Source organism: Chlamydotis macqueenii, chromosome 2 (genome assembly GCF_036417535.1).
Source record: "Chlamydotis macqueenii isolate bChlMac1 chromosome 2, bChlMac1.mat, whole genome shotgun sequence".
In the NCBI taxonomy this organism is placed as follows: Eukaryota; Metazoa; Chordata; class Aves; order Otidiformes; family Otididae; genus Chlamydotis; species Chlamydotis macqueenii.
Window position 1 is genome coordinate 151629284 of NC_141557.1, and position 15900 is coordinate 151645183.

The 15900-nt window shown below is 44.1% G+C and overlaps 2 protein-coding genes across 2 annotated transcripts in view; one reads left to right on the top strand and one right to left on the bottom strand.

Annotated features, from left to right (window-relative positions):
* The window catches only part of ATAD2 (ATPase family AAA domain containing 2), a 38320-nt gene extending 33838 nt beyond the window's left edge, over positions 1–4482 (bottom strand). The window contains exon 1 of the mRNA XM_086741229.1: positions 4190–4482. Coding sequence (XP_086597355.1) covers positions 4190–4414 — 225 coding nt within the window. The 5' untranslated portion in view covers positions 4415–4482. The remainder of the gene's footprint in view (positions 1–4189) is intronic.
* A 255-nt stretch (positions 4483–4737) lies between these two features.
* On the top strand, positions 4738–15796 carry NTAQ1 (N-terminal glutamine amidase 1). Its single transcript, XM_086742602.1, has 6 exons — positions 4738–5026; positions 5305–5404; positions 5907–5957; positions 8045–8193; positions 8533–8657; positions 15492–15796. The coding sequence occupies exons 1-6, from the start codon at positions 4953–4955 to the stop codon at positions 15623–15625; spliced, it is 633 nt and encodes a 210-aa protein (XP_086598728.1). The 5' UTR covers positions 4738–4952; the 3' UTR covers positions 15626–15796.
* Positions 15797–15900: the final 104 nt, after the last annotated feature.

The following is a 15900-nucleotide window of genomic DNA, read 5'->3' on the forward strand; positions in this document are numbered from 1 at the left end:
AACCAAACAAACAAACAACCAGCTTTCAAAGCTAAAGCTCCTCTCCGTCGCTCTTTTCTTGTGGACAACATAAACTTACTATCTTTTGAAAAAATTATTGCAGCAAAGTCTTTCATATAAACTTAGCATTTCATTAAAAAAAAAAACAGAACTTTTACTTCAAAATTGGTTCAGAGGAGCAGTCAAGCTTGAATTTGCATATCCTGGGATTAAAATCCAGTTAGGACAGTTTTTCTCCTCTCTCTGTTCCATTTATGACTGCATTTGGAGGGACATTAAAATATTTCCTTCAGGAAATATTTATCCATGGGAAACCAAAGGGAACTCAAGATACACTTTTTTATGGCTGTTGATCTTGTTCATGCTGGTATTTCTGGAAGGAGGACAAGTAGTATCACTTTCACTACATGAGGAAACCTGTGATGACCATGAGAGGTGGCTTGTTCAGTTTACAATCCAAAGTTTCAGTAAGAGTATGCCAAACTAAATCTCACACTGAAAAGGGCAGAAAACAGACCAGATTCTTCTACTTCTTGACACTAACTACCAAGAGGTACTTCCATTAGTAGCTGACGGAGATGATGACAGAAGCATGAAGAAGATCGCTGCAGGAGGGCAATGATGCAGGCGCAAAGCCCTTGCAGGGCCATGCAATGAGAGCTGTGGCCGTCTGCTGCCGAGGCATCAGCCCTGAGCCAAGAGCTAGGCAATCCTGTAGCTGTTTCACAGCCTTCTCTTCATTCAGCCTTGAACACGTCATCCCCACTGTTCACCTGACAACTTCTCACAAGACAGACCTTTTGCACAAGGAAGATTTCAATCACCTTTCCTTCGTTGCTTGTTTTAAAGAGCACCTCCCTTCCTGCAGTCCTCTGGGCTGGTGGAGCGAGGCCTGGCTGGCTTTTGAATTTGGGCATCTGAGATGAAACCCTTAAAGACGTTTTCTGCTTCTCAGATCCAGCACAGATGGATATAACAAGACCTAAAGCTTAATGAGAGGCAGTCTGATCTGTCAGAGTCACCTTTAACATTTTTCCTCTCAAAGGTTTAAGAAAGAAATTGTAACAGAAAGCCTTTGAACTAATTTTTTAATTTTACAGAGCCCTAGGTTTATTTGAAGAAGGCAGGCTTTTGTGCATGCTCACACACAGGGGTATATAAAGACTAGACCAAGAAATAATGATGTTCTCTCACTTGCAAATATACCCAATAGCATCCCTACAGCTGGTATGACTGTGGCTTATGTATCATCATATAAAATCTACAGGCATGCCTATGAACCACAATGTTAGGTTATGTGATTAAAGGCTAACCTGGACAAACAAAAAGCAGCAGAGAAGTACTGGTGGGCAGAGGCACCCTAGTAATGCAGTGCTGGGGGTGCAGCCCGGCCCCACTCCTCATGAGGCCCTCAGTCAGCCCAAGGCCTGGCTCCAGGGTGAGGGACCCCACAGGGGTGTGGGCGGGAGAGGCATCAGGGGTCACCGAATAGACTGAGCAAGGACCTCTCCCTAGAAGATGACTCACTGTGGAACGCCAGTCACCACAGTTTGTGCTGGCTTATTTATTTAACAGCATGCCTATCTGTGTCCCTGGGGCACGGAGGTCTGAGTGCCAGGAATGGGAGAAGGGGCCACACCTCCTCACAGCCTGCCCCATCGCTAATAGACACCAGGTCAACATAGCTAGGGTCAGAGTTTTGGGAACCAGGTACTGGAAAGGCCATGAGTCTGAGACAAATACTGGAGAGACCAGGGGGGTCTGAACCAAGCGCTGGGCTGGGGGGCAGCTACTGGAGAGGCCATAGGTCTGGGTCAGGGACACATCTGTGTCTGTGCACAAGGTAATTGGGAGACCAGGCCACCTGGGAACAGTTACTGGTTTGACTGAGCATGTAAGAACAGTGACAGAAGGAGATACATAGCACATGCATGTGTGTGCGAGCACACACATGGGGTCTAAATACCAGCAACTGGAACAGGGTTGTGCCCCTCTGGGGCTTAAACACCCAGCTGCCTGCCCCTGGGGAGACCCAGGCGTCTGAGGGCAGCTACAGACAAATGGGGTGCCCAAGACCAAATAATACAGGGATCCATATTATATGTATGCATCTCTGTGTGTATTTTCCCACTAAAGGGTTTTCATCCTGATCAGCCAGAGAGGGAAGAAGGATCAGGCCATTTGTACTGTTCATAGGGTTACCAGATTCAGCTACTCCAAACATATAGCACTTTCAAATAAGGACAGCTTTTTAAGAAAGAGGCTTTATTTCTAAATATGTGATCACTTGTGAAATTAGACTCCAAAGTTGGGAGCAATTCTGGAAGATTTGGCTTGCTCAGACTCCAAGACACATGAGTTATAACTGCTGCTTTGGAAATCTTTCTATGTATTCTTATGCACTTGTTTGCTTTTTTTCAATGTATTTTTAATGCAATGTTCACAATACAATACTTGTGATAGTCGTTATCCTCTGTACTGTCTTTTTACCTTAAGCTTGTCTCAAATTAGAACACAGGCAAAGCAACAATGTATGTTGCTAACTCTGACAGTCCTCCGTTCTTAAGAAGGCATCCCAGTTCAGCAAGACAGCAGACACCAAGAACCATCAGGTTAACTCCAGCAAGCTGCCAGCAGAGCAAGAGTAACTAACTCTTGTCAACCTTATCAGGCTCACAAAACACAGTCAAGAACTGAAATTCAGTAGAAGCAAGTGGCTAAACTGGAAAGATAAGGCAACTGGATGAAAGAATTTTGTAAAGTGTTTCAAATTTTGAAAGAATTTCATATGTTATTACTGCTTAAAAAAATGTGCAACAGGCAGCTGCATTCCCTGTAGCCTCTGACAACCATTTCTAGTGTAGACTGCAAAAGCAAAGCAGCAATCTTTAAGCAGATTCCATGACTCTTTGCAAAGAAAAGAAAAACACCCCAAGGATTTCTTCCTTCTTAGTTCAGTAGTTTTGAAAATATTTTTTTTTTTATTAATCCATACAACTGAAAATCCAGAAAGAGTTCTGCTGGAAGGAAACAGAGTCCACTACAAGCATCACTCCAAGGCAGGGCTCCCCTGAAGAGCAGACCACTTCTGAGTTGGATCTGTTCTGCCTTTATTTGTCATGGAAATGCAGGACACCCTGCGGAGAAAAGCCTGACTTGGAAAGAGCAGAGGAGAGTTTTAGCTTTTGAAGGCTATATTAAAAACAATAAACATTAGCGAAATGGTTCAGCTATTAAAGTAGCAACACTGAGATGCAGATAGCATGGACTACTTAAACATACTTTATAATAATACAAGCTGTCTCTTTTCTACTAGGGTAGATAAAACTATAAAAAGCTTAAGTCAAATTTTCACCATTTTAGGTTATGCACATAAGTGCTTTAATTAAGTACAAATTAGTCTTGATTTCTAAACAGAACTCTGTTTTTAAAGCATCCAAAGCAGTACCTGTATACACTTGACTAAGGAGTATTTCACAGGCACCTCAGGCCAGCTAGAACGCAGTTATGTCACAAATATTTTACATCGAGCGCTGCTTTTGATGCATTTCTGTCTTCAAAACAGCAAGCGCTCTCTCTGTGAGTTCTACCACAATTAAAGTAAAGCGGTCTCCAAGATGTTTTTAAGATAACTTTTTAGGTAACAAATTTAACCAAAATAACCGGGGAGGGGGAAATACAGGTAACACACCAGAAGGCGATGCGCAAAGTTTACGTCCGCGGGGCTGCAGGCGATCCGGCTCTCAGCCCGCTGTCACCGGTCCCGCGGCCGCAGGTGGTGCCGAGCCCCCTGTAGCTGCAGGGTCGGGGGTGGGGGGGCAGCGAAGCCCGGCCCCGGCTGCCCCTTCACACACGGCAACGCAACTGTGTCGCGCTATAAGCGCTTACCCAAAACACTTTTTTTTTTTTTTTCCTCTTTTTCTTTTTTCTCCCCTCCGTGTTTCTCCCTTCACGTGACACCGACCTCTGGCGCTGTTGCGCGGGGAGCCGGTTTTCCCAGGTCCCCCACCATCCCCCACCAAACAGCTCCCGAAGGCTCCCGGCGGGCACCCGCAGCCCCCGGCGACCGCTCCCGGACCCCTCGGGCCCACAGCCCAGCGCCTGCCCCGCCAGGCCCAGGCCTGTCTCCCAGCGGAGCCGGAGCAGAGCTGGGAGAAGCCGGCGCTCCCCGCCCCGGCCCGGTACTCACGGCGCTGGGGGGTCTCCCCATCCCCCGGGATCCCGCGGCCCTGGCGGCGGCCGAGGCGGCCCCGGAGCGCGTCCAGATGCGGCGGCTGCTGAGCGAGGGAGGCTCCAAGGAGATAAACTCGGAGCTGGAATCCATGAGGTCGAAGGCAGAAGATGGGCGGCAGCGGCGGCTGTCGCGGGCCGCCAGGCCGAGCGGGCGGGCGGCGCTGCTCCGCAGGACCACCATGGCGGAGCGACACGGCGGGCCGAGCTCGGCCCGCCACCGAGTCCGCCGCTGCCGCAGCCCGGGCGGCGCTGAGTCGCCGCCCTCCCGCCGTATCCCTCCGCCTCACCGCCTTCCTTCCGCCCTCCCGGCCGCCGCTCTGCCCTCACGCAGCTAGTGCCGGCCCGAGCAGCGGAGGGACACGCGGCGCGCGCCGACCGTTCGATATTTTTGGCGCGTAAAAAGTTGGAGCAGGTTGTTTCGCCGGCGCAGGATTGGCTCGGCCGCGCGCGCTGGGCCCGCCCCTCCGCCGCTTCCCGCCGGCACGGGGCGGGGCCTCTGGGCTCGCCGCTTAAAGGGGCCGCGCGTCCCTCCGCGCCCCGCCCCACGGATCCCCGGGTGAGAGGGGCCGCCCTTTCCGCACCCCTGGCCGCTTTTCCGGCGGTGCCCGGGGGCGGGGGAAGCGCCTGAGGCGAGCCGGGCTGGCGGCCCCGCTTCCTCGGGGAAGGCGTAGCCGGTGGGTCCCGCCGCGCCCGGCGCTTCCTGCCCCGCCGAGGCCGCAATGGCGCGGCCAGAGGCCGCCTACGAGGCGGTGGTGCCGCCCCGCCCCGCCTGCTCCTACACCAGCTGCTACTGGTAAGGGCCGCCGGTGGCCGCGGAGGGGGGCGGCGCGCGCGGCTGGCGGGAGCGGCCTCCCCGCCCCCGCGGAGGCGCTGGGGCAGCGAGAGCCGTGAGCGGTAATGGCGCCCGGTGCCAGCCCGTGCCCCGGCTGGCAGGTTCCCTCGCACACGGGTGTGTGCGGCCTGGGGAGCCTCGGGCCACGCGTGGCGTTCACGCTTTCCAGCGGGCATCGCTTCTGTTCGCTAGAAACGAAGTCCGGGGGGGAAAAAATAATCAGTTCCTGTGTTTTACAGCGAAGAAAACGTTTGGAAACTTTGTGACTACATCAGGAGTCAGGATCAATACCCTTTAGAAGAATTTTACGCTGTTTTCATATCCAATGATAGGAGGATGGTGAGTCGATGAGATGCGATCTGAATGTCAGGTCCTCGACAGCAGCCCAGTGTAGGTGAGACCTGGTCCCAGGCTTTTAGACCACAGCCTGGCATAGGTGAGACGTGGTCCCAGGCCTTCAGACCTCAGCCCAACCCCTAAGTGAGACATGGTCCAAAACCCTGTTGTGGCTGACTTCAGCTCAGAGGCGTGCAGACCACACCGCGTGAGATCTTTCAGTTGTCTGAGGCGTTGAGGACCATGGGAAGAGACACGATGTCCCTATGAGCTGGGGGGGGGGATTTCTTCCCTGTAATCTGTTCAGTTTAGGAGAATGGTTATTTTATGTGGTCCAGAACAGTATTGCCAACTTCATGCTCCTGAAAGATAGAAACTAGGGAAAATTTTCTGACTGCCACACAGACGTAAAGGTTAGCAAAGAAAGAACCAATTAACCCAAAATTAGTCTGTATTAATCTGAAAAGTTTTATTTGCTACAGATTTATTCACTTACGACTTTCAGATTCCACTCTGGAAGCAGAAATCGGGACATGGAGATGAGCCTGTTGTCTGGGTAAGCCATTCTGTTCTTTCTCTCTCAGTAATTTCAAGTGTTTGCTTCTGTACTTGATAGCTGCAGGATCAGACGCGGGCAGTGTCAGCCACCTTCACTGTAACAAACTGTTCCATCTGAATGTAAAGAAACATTTTTTTACTGTGAGAGTGACTGAGCACTGGAGCAGGTTGGCCAGAGATGTTCAGTCTCCATCCTTGGAGAGAGTCAAAAGCTGTCTGGCCATGGTCCTGGTCAGCTAGCTCTAGCTGTCCCTGCTTGAGCAGGCGGGTTGGACCAAATCACCTCCAGAGGTCCCTTCCAACCTCAACCATTCTATAGTTCTGTATTAATATTTACTATTCTTTTACAACAAATTTATAAAGAGCCTTAAATCTGGTGCCTCTTTTTATGATTCATAGTAAATTCACAGCGAGACAGTCAGTAGAATCTACAGGTGACAAACCTTAACACTGATAAGAGTACATAACAGATTTGTGAAGATTATTATTTGGATATTGTTGAGGCTACCAGCTTTGTAGAATTTTAAGTAGAGGTCTGGACTTGTACAAAGTAGATGAATGAAAATATCCATGTAGGCCTGACAGAGGACTGAAAAATACAAGCAAGATATGTATTCAGGCGTCAGCAGTTAAACTGACCTGTAAGTTGTGGCTTTGGAGTGTCATTTGATCAATTAATATAATTCAGTAATTGGCACTACAGAATTCCTTTCAAATATCATGACAGAGTTCTTTCCATTATTTGGCATGGAAAAAACTATTTCTTGTAGAATCATGGAATAGTTTGCATTGGAAGGGACCTTTAAAGGTCACCTGTTCCAACTCTTTTGCAAGGGGCAGCGACATCTCCAACCAGATCAGGTTGCTCAGAGCCCCATCCAACCTGGCTTTGAATGTTTCCAGGGATGGGGCATCCAGCACCTCTCTGGGCAACCTGTTCCCATGTTTCTACCACCCTCATTGTAAATTTTTTTTTCCTTACGTCCAGTCTGAATCTACCTCCTCATTTTAAAACCATTACCCCTTGTCCTACCCTTGTGGCAATTTCTGTTTCTGAAATTCTGCAAAATAATCTGCAAACATCTGAAGTTCTGTGATTTCTGAATCATTCATTCTCTCCCAAAATATTGGTATATCTATAGCACAAAAGAAGGTTTAGTTTAAAAGGAGATCCAAGTGTTTTGAACGTGAGCTAAAAAGGAATTAGGGGAGTCAGGAAAGGCCACCACAGAATGTGGATTTCTCTTAAAAATTCATGGATTGAAAGGTGTTTTACCTTTGATATTTCAGTGGATCATAGAACATGTAAAGCTTGTCGTTAATTTTTCTTATACTCTGTAGCAGATTCTTCTAAATGTTGTCACATACAGTTGTATGTGTTTATTGGTCTGGCAAAATAGCTTGCCCAAGATCTTTTTAATTCCAATTTCTCTATGGTTTTGTTTAATATTGAAAGTGTCAAAAGACCGATAGGCATTTTTTCCCAGCTTCAAGAGTTACTGCAGGAATTGGTCTTACTCCTGCAGTCCTCTTGATCTGAGCCATTTGCTGCTTTTCCAGTTGTATGCTGTTTTTTCAGGTGCTTCTGGCACGTGAACACTCAGCACTCAAATTCACAGACCGTGTTACTGCAATAGGTACAACATCTCTTGTTAGAAGAGATCACTTGATAATTTTAATCTAAGCTGTGATCATATATTGTTCTGAGCTTTTATTTAGGACTGGGTCTAAGACAAAAATGCTTATCCCACTCAACTTTTGTGTTTTGGTGTGGCACATGAAAGAGATTCGCTGTTTTCTTAGGAGTAGCGTACACTTTAGTTTAGCTGTCCAGGCTTAAATCAAAGGAGGCTGCACAGGAATGAGGAGAATACCAAGGTTTCTTGAAAGGCAAGACAGTGTTAAGAAATCTCTCTCCTGGTGCCAGAAATATTACAGGCTTAATACTGCAAGGACACAAAGCAGGATTTAAAAAAAGGATCTGTAGCTTCTGCTTTTATAAAGGAAGCTTTTTTTTTTTTCCACTCCTTTTGCCAGTTTCTCATTAACAGCTGTTTAACTAATGGCAACTACCCTTCTTTCCAGGACTACCATGTTATTCTACTTCATGTTTCCAGTGGGGAGCAGAACTTCATTTATGATCTTGACACAGTGTTGCCGTTTCCATGTCCTTTTGACATGTACAGTGTGGAGGCCTTTAGGCTGGATGACAGCCTTCGTCCAGAATTTCACAGGTGATGACCTAAAATATAAAGACTGTGAATGTTATTTAATGAAATCAAAGCTGAAGTTCTCTTTGTGGATGTGTAGTGACAGAGGGTTTTTGCTATACTTTGTATGTAAAACAAATACTCTGTGTTATTTTTCTAAAGCTCTTTACCTTAGTCATCAAAAACCATTTTCTTTCCTACTGTAGTTTCTTGTTAACTAGTTAACTGCGTGGCACAATGTTGTTAATTTATGTATTTAATGAAATTAATGCTCCTTGATGGGAGGAAAGGGCTCTTGTTCTGAGTGACTAATGCAGTATTATATACATGCATCTTTTGATACAACTTTGCATTATTATTTAGGAAAATCAGAATGATTAGAGCAGATTTGTACTTGAAGACGTTTGCTTCAGACAGATCTCATATGAAAGATGCAAATGGGAAATGGCAAAAACCTCCTCCTTCATACCCTTGCATTGAAACTGCAGGTAAGCTGCTAGAGCTTCTTTTTCCTGCTTACAGTGTTGAATGGCATAGTTCAGGATGCACACAAGAAATAAATATGCTTCCATAACACGTGTCCAGAAGCACATCCAGATAGCTTATTATTTCACATGGAAAAAAAAATAGAGCTATGAAGCATTTGGCACTTCCTTTTCTGAACGTGTAAAGTCTAGCATGCCTCCTGGCATTTGCCATTGTTAAACATGTATTACTGATCATCAGAAACTGAGCAGAGAATGAGAGGTAAGTAATATTGTTCTCTTGTTACAGCAGGGAACTGAAGCAAAGACACCAAATAACTCGCTTAGGGGTCACACAGTGAATTTTTCGCACACTGATTATACCACGCTTTAGCTAGCAAGTCTCATCCTTCCAGAGCAGGTTATTTTGACACGAGGAAGTTTTCAGGCTCTGCTCAGCATGCTGGGTTTGCCTGCGTGAGATGTTTGAGTTTTCTTTGGGTGAATGAACCTGAGGACGCTTTAAGGCAAACTGGCAAGTCAGCAGATCTTTCCCCAAGCCTTAAGCCTCTTTTAATGACAGTCCAGATAATAGCCTGTGGGCCAAGCAGAGAGAGAAGACGTGCCATCTCTTCTGTAGAGCTGCTTAAACCATTCTTACCACACAGCGCTTCAGCTTATTCTAATCATGTGTTTGGCAGGCTGGCTAACATTTGCCATGTGTTTGTTCTCTTATTTTCTTCCCAGATGGAGAAAAGCATGGTGAAGTTTTGCTTTGAAAGAGTTTTTGTATTACTGCTCTGCATGTTTGGTTTTGTTGCTTTTTTAACAATGCAGTACTGCTGTATGTTTTATGTTAGAGAAGGCAGGGTCAAAGAAATATGGTTTGTGTTTAGGTCCAAGTTTATTGTGGTTTTCAGTTGCTAGGAAGTTTAATTCTCAATTTTTGCTTTGGCTTCTAAGGAAGCTTGGTGTTTCACGGTAGAGTAGAAGTTAATGATGGATGTGGGCAGGAGCACAGATGTCGTCTTCACTGTGAAGCTTTAAGTGTTTTCTAGACAACCCAGGGTACAAAGCACCTTAAATTCTACCTCTAGTCGAGTTCTATACAAAAGGTAGTGTAGCGAGTGGAGAACGCCTGAACTGCAGTTCACAGTTCACTGTTAGCTGGAGCCTCCTAGGTGCTGAGGACTTTTTACCTGGAAGTGGAAACCTTACTGTTGTGATAGTTGGGAGCTAGTGAAAGTGTGAGGAATGTAGGTCAGACCATAAAGGTGAAAAAAAATTTACTCAAATCAAAAGAGTAGAAAAAATTACTTGTGGATATTAAGTTACAGAATGACTCAAACAGTTGCAGATGTGTACCAGCTGTAGCGAATGACTCCATAGCTGCTAAGAGACTGGTAAAGTAATGTCTCAGCACAGTTTTATGGGGTATAAAAGCGCCTTATTTTAAACTTGATGGAAACCTGGGTGGCAGACCTTTTGTTATCACAAAAGAGCCTGGGGTATTAATGTTCACGTCCATGCCAAATTCCATTGCAGATAATGTTTTTTTTTCCCCTGGCGTTTTACTTAGATAGAGTACTCTGCTTTCCTTGTTAATTTCTGTTTGCACAAGATTAAATTGCTTACATATTTCATGTTAGAGATGACTGCAATTTAGTGGCTGACAGAATTGACCACATATTGTTTCAGTATCAGTTTATTTGTGAGGCACATTTAGATCATAGCATTATATTCATCATCATTATTATTATCATAATAATAATTATTAATTTTGTTGTTGTTTAGAGTAGACAAAATCCTAAGCTCTTGAGAACATACTTAAAAAAGCATACAAGAATCCTGTATTACTTCTGCGTGCTATATGTCTTCTTTGATGTTAAACAAATGCTTGAAAACTGAAAAAGTACATTTAAAATGTATCAGTACATTTAAATTGTATCAACAGTACTGTTCTGTTGATACAATTTGCTATGAGTTAAAGGATTTTAGTTACATTTATATAGGCTGCTCTTCTTATCCCACTGGGTTTTAAAGCTTTTAGTAAACTTAAAAGACAAGAATGTTTGCTCTTGGTATTAAAATATTGCCTCTTCCAGAGCAAAGTAGCTACTAAGCCTGAATATAGCACTTTGGAAAAAGAAATTCTGTAATATCTAAGTCAAATGTAAGTTAAATAGGACCATCAGTAGGATAATGTAATTACCCACTCTGGAGCTAGGGCAGGATACTGGGACCAGTGATCCTTTTTTATGAAGTATACCAGGAATAATGACCATTAAATTCCTTTTGGAATTGAATCAAGGAATATCTATTGGCAACCAATTAAGCATTTTTTTCCCTACTACTAACTCAAAAGGAATAATTCTTACACTGTATTTGTGCTGCTCATGGAGTTGCAAATAAACCTTCTAAAATAAGCTTATCTTAAGTCATAAATTCCAGCCCATGCTTTAAAAAAATGAAGGTAGAACTAGGTGATATTTTTTTAAAGCTTTTTTTTTTTAAAAAAAAAAACAACAAACCAAACTAACCCCAAACTAACCAACTAAACAAAAAACCCCCTTCAAACTCCTCAGTACCTCATCAGAACTCACAGGGTAAGCAGTAGCCTTTTGCAACTGGCTCCTCTAGCCATTTCCCAGGGCTAGGCCTCTGAGTTTCTTACTGGCATTGCTCTGGCCTGTGTTCTGCTCTGCTGCTGTGGATGCCGGGAGAAGCTGGCTAACCTAAGCGGGTACACGGTGATTTCTCACCTAGCCCTGTCCTCAGAGCAGTTCTGCCAGAATACACATGCCTGAGCTGCAGCAGATTCCCCTAGTCTCACCTGGTTGCCGGTGGTCGCCTGTTGAAGGAAAACAGGGATAAGTTTGGTATTTTGTTCAAATAATAAAAATTAAGAAGATGCAATTTGCTGCTCAGATTCATTGTTCTAGGGCTGGTGAGCCCAGCCTAGGGTTTTCTTTTATGTCTCCTTTCCACAAATTAATGAGGTCTGATTCTGCTTAGTTTATGAGTCCTGATGAGATCAGCCCTCCTTACTGCAAGCCTGTGTAAAATTACAGCTTGCATGGTGCATTTCAAAATTACTCAGAACAGATGGTCTTGTGGCTTACATACAACTGTTAGCATCAGCTCTAACACTGAAAAGCACTTGTTTGAATTTCAGTTCTTCCTAGGTGTTTGGTAGCACCCTGGCAGGATTGGTTTGTAAAGGCTTTTTGTTCTTCTTATTATTAGTAAAATCCCTGGTAGTCATAAATGATGGGGTTTTACTTGGGTTTTTTTTTGTTGTTGTTGTTTTGAAGAGCATGAATAGGACAGCTGAGAACTTCTGGAGGCACTGTGTGTGACACATCTATGTAACAGGCAAGTTACTAGACGGAGGCCAGGCAGATGTCTGCAGTTTCTTTCTGTATCTCCTCTCTGAGATGGTGGAAGGATCCTAGCGAAAGCAGAAGGGAAAGCACTGATAAATATAAGTGGTTCATATGCACTTTATGGAAACTTTCTGCTCCTCTCACTTGAGAATTAAACTCCAATCTGTCAAGTTAGGTCCTTACTTCATGAGTTTTCGTGGAACTGAAGAATCAAGTCAGGATGGAGGCAATAAAAGTATAATATAACTAAGGATACAAATATTTAAACTCCATGAGTGGCTTATTGAAGTTACACTGCTTTTTGTGAAAGATAGTTTAAGGTGACAAGCTTTGTTTTACACCGAGATGGACCAGGATGGTTTACACAGTCAGTTATGTCTTGGCTGTGGGGACAGCACCCTCCAGCTGAGTGTGGTAACAGCCTTTCCAACTCTGCCTGCAAAAAAATACTTCTCTCTCTGCTCAGGCAAAGGAGGGGAATCTGAGGAGAACCATAGACACCTATACAAGTCTGTGAAGAGCCCACCTTTCTGAGTATTTTAGGTGCCCCCAAGGTTAGACAGCAGCAGAACTGATCTTGGAGGCTTTGTTTCAGACTTTGCTCACTTCCCTTCGGCAGCTGTCATTATGCAGAGTTAGTGCAAGGTCTGTGAGCCAGGCTGAGACTTGGGTGAAACATTGCTTTCTAACTACTGTCGGCAGAAGCCACAAGTATCATGGCTAACAATGCCATCTGATAGTGCATGGCCTTTTATTTCATCCCTGCTTGGGGCAAAAATTTCAGACCCAATTAAAATAATAAACTTATGCAAGAATCTCAGAATGCGCCAGCTAGGTCTCATGTCAATGTGTGTGTGTAACAAAGTGGGTTTGGTCAAACAGGAAGCATTGGCTGTGAGCATGCACAAATGCAAGCTAGTGCACAGCACCTGAGGAGGACTGCAAGTGTAATGTAAATCTTAACAAAAAAAAAAAAATTCTGCCTCTCTTGACTTTGTATAAATGTTATATGAAACATGGACCTTCTTGCTTTTGTGGAGAAACCCTCTTGGTTTGTCAACTGTAGGATCCAGATGTCTCTTTTGTAAATTCTGCTGCTTGTCGCTCTTCATCTCCTTTGGGAAGAGGATTTTGTGGTGTTCTTGTGCATTTTTGCTGAGCTGTTTCCTAAAACTGTAAGGTCTAACATAACATGCATGACATTCAGATACAGCACATGAGTAAGAAGAGTGGCATAGAGATCGCTATGTCCTGAATTGAATAAAACTGGCGAAGTCTCACTATGTTTTTTCTAATGGATAGCTGTTATACTGCTTCAGTGCCATCTACTGACTGGTTCTTAAACCATCCACTCTTCACCTCCATTCTTGTTTGCTTTGTTAAAACAATTTTTCCTTTCATTAACTTTCTCTGATGGACTCTGTTATGCTCTGCCACAATCCTTCTGAATTTAAGAGAATATTTAATTTCCTACAGACTTTGTGACAGCAACTTCTGAGTAAATAACAGCAGCTGTGTTTGTAACTCTACTGGAACAATCCCCTCTGGGCTTCTTTACCGTTCATGGAACAGTTTTATGAAATTATTATTCTACTATGCTCAATGCACATAAAGCATGGAATTAATCTTTCAAATCTTAAACTATATGAAGAATCACATTAATTTTAAAAGAAAAGCATCTGGGAGGAAAAGACAAGTTGTGAATTGGAAAACAGGCTTACCAGTCTATCAGCATGCTAGAGCTGTTATCCGCTACTAGTTGTTCTTGAGCTACAACAGAAAATTGCTGGGCTTCTGCTACTTTAAATCCTCAGCTAGTCAGGTAGAAATTGGCCCTGTTCTGCCTGACTCACTTCGGCAGTAGGGAGGTGCTTGGCTGGATGTGAGTATTTTCAATGTGCAAATCACGAACAGGTTAATAAGGAAATAATGAGGGGCCAGATCTTGGAAGTGGTGAGAGCTGGGATTTAGGCAAATCACAAAGCAGTGCCATAGTGTAGATGTGATACAAATAGAGGACATCGGGTCTGGATTATGCTGGGACTGCTGGGCATGGGATTCCTGAACATCGTCTTCCCTTCCTCACTTACGCTGTCTATAATGGTAAGCCTAATTACACCAGCTTTTTGCAGCTGAAGCAAATTCCATCTTATGGATTTTCTAATCCATTCATTAGAGCCTACTCTTGTTTGGTTCTTAATCCTTAAATGTGCAAATGAATCATCCATGTTAAAATAAATATTTAATTACAGCAGGAGGGCTCTTCCGCTCTGGTCTTTAAACTCATTCTCTTCCAGTTTTCTTTTAATGGGCATTTAAAAAGATTATTTGTGCAGATCGTCAGTGAGAACGTAAAACAAGCCCGTGGATGCTTGTAGTCAGAGCTGAATAGGCTGAGGAATCGGAAACCTCTGATCAGCATGATTCTGAGTCAGCAAAGCTTGTACCAGGCCAGCTCCAGAAAAAGCATGTATAAGGCACCTAAGCCCAAAACTGCACACCAGCACTTTCCACTGAGCTCTCTGAGATCCACAAATGGGACAGAATGGTTTCTACCTCTCATGCAGGAGTCAGTGCAAATCAAACTGCTGGCAAAGAGCAGTCATGGTTTCTTTTCTCTTGAAACTATGGCAGTTAACCGTTTCACCCTCTTACTTCATTCAGTGGTTCAGGATTCAAAAAAATGTTTGCCCCCAGCCTAGATTTGTGCTCTTCTCCTGGGAATCCCTGTAGGCTACAGGTTGGGTTACACCAGGCGTTTCCTTCGGTCTGCATGTTCTGGCCTTGCAGTGGGCTGGTGTACAGCAAGGACAAAGCTCAGGGCTGGAGGGAAAGCAAATATGGAGCAAATACTGTAATCTGGGGAGTAACAAATTGTAGGTTTGCCAAGGGGCTAATAGCTTCTGAGAGATGGTAAGCAACTTCCATTTCTGTCTGCTGCTCTGATCCAGTTCCTCTATAGTCAGTGCAAAAGCTGACTCAGTTGACTTTGGTTCAGAACTTAATGGGAGGCCAGACCTCCCCTGCGTTTGAGTAATCAGATTTGTGTAAAGGCAAGAAGACTACAAGCACCTATTGCATGGCACTTCCCTGTATTGGTTGTTATTTGCACTCCAATTCTCTGACACTACTTGACCCTTCTAGGCTGCTGTTGCAGGGAAAAATCTTACTCTTTCCTACACATATTGACTAAGGATGTTTAGTGATCCCGTAATGTGATTATGGCCATGGGCAGAGAGAGGGATCAGAAGCAAAAGCAACATCTCAGAGACTGGAAATAGATGTTTTTGTAGCACGGTGCAATTTGCAGAATCTTGCCGGACTGCTGCTTAATAAGTGTGCTGTGAACTCTTCACTATTTTGAACTGAACTATCAAAGAGGGATTTTTGACTTTTTCTTTATAGATGTATACCTGTGCTACAGAAGCTGCATCAGGAACTTTAATATTTCCCTTTTCTGGTCCTTTTTTAGACTCCAAGATGAACTTGGATGATTTCATCAGTATGAATCCCAAAGTGGGATGGGGCTCAGTGTTCCCCCTTCCGGACTTTGTGCATCGATTTGGCAGACAGACTGATTACAGCTATTCCTTGGAAGAACAGTGAAGTGAACAAAGTTCTCCGTGCTTCTGTTTTGAGTGTGTGTGGTTTGTTTTGCTGCTCTTACATTGTATTTATGGCTTATATTTCTTTACATGGAATAAGTATTTGGGCAAATAGAATACCCAATCAGAAATATCATGAACTGAATAAAAAACTTTTATTTTGATTATGTAAGAATTAACTTGTTTTTTAATATGTTAAATCAAAGGCAGACATCCCAGCATAAGCTTATTACTTTCCAACTACTGTGCCAAAATTGAAAAGAGTATTTACATGCT

What these genes read in the sequence shown, in the direction of transcription:
- NTAQ1 (XM_086742602.1), top strand. Translation starts at nt 4,953, where the DNA reads ATGGCGCGGCCAGAGGCCGCCTACGAGGCGGTGGTGCCGCCCCGCCCC. An exon ending in GAGATGAGCCTGTTGTCTGG is followed by an intron (nt 5,958 to 8,044) that starts GTAAGCCATTCT and finishes CCTTCTTTCCAG; the next exon opens with GACTACCATGTTATTCTACT. An exon ending in CCCTTGCATTGAAACTGCAG is followed by an intron (nt 8,658 to 15,491) that starts GTAAGCTGCTAG and finishes GTCCTTTTTTAG; the next exon opens with ACTCCAAGATGAACTTGGAT.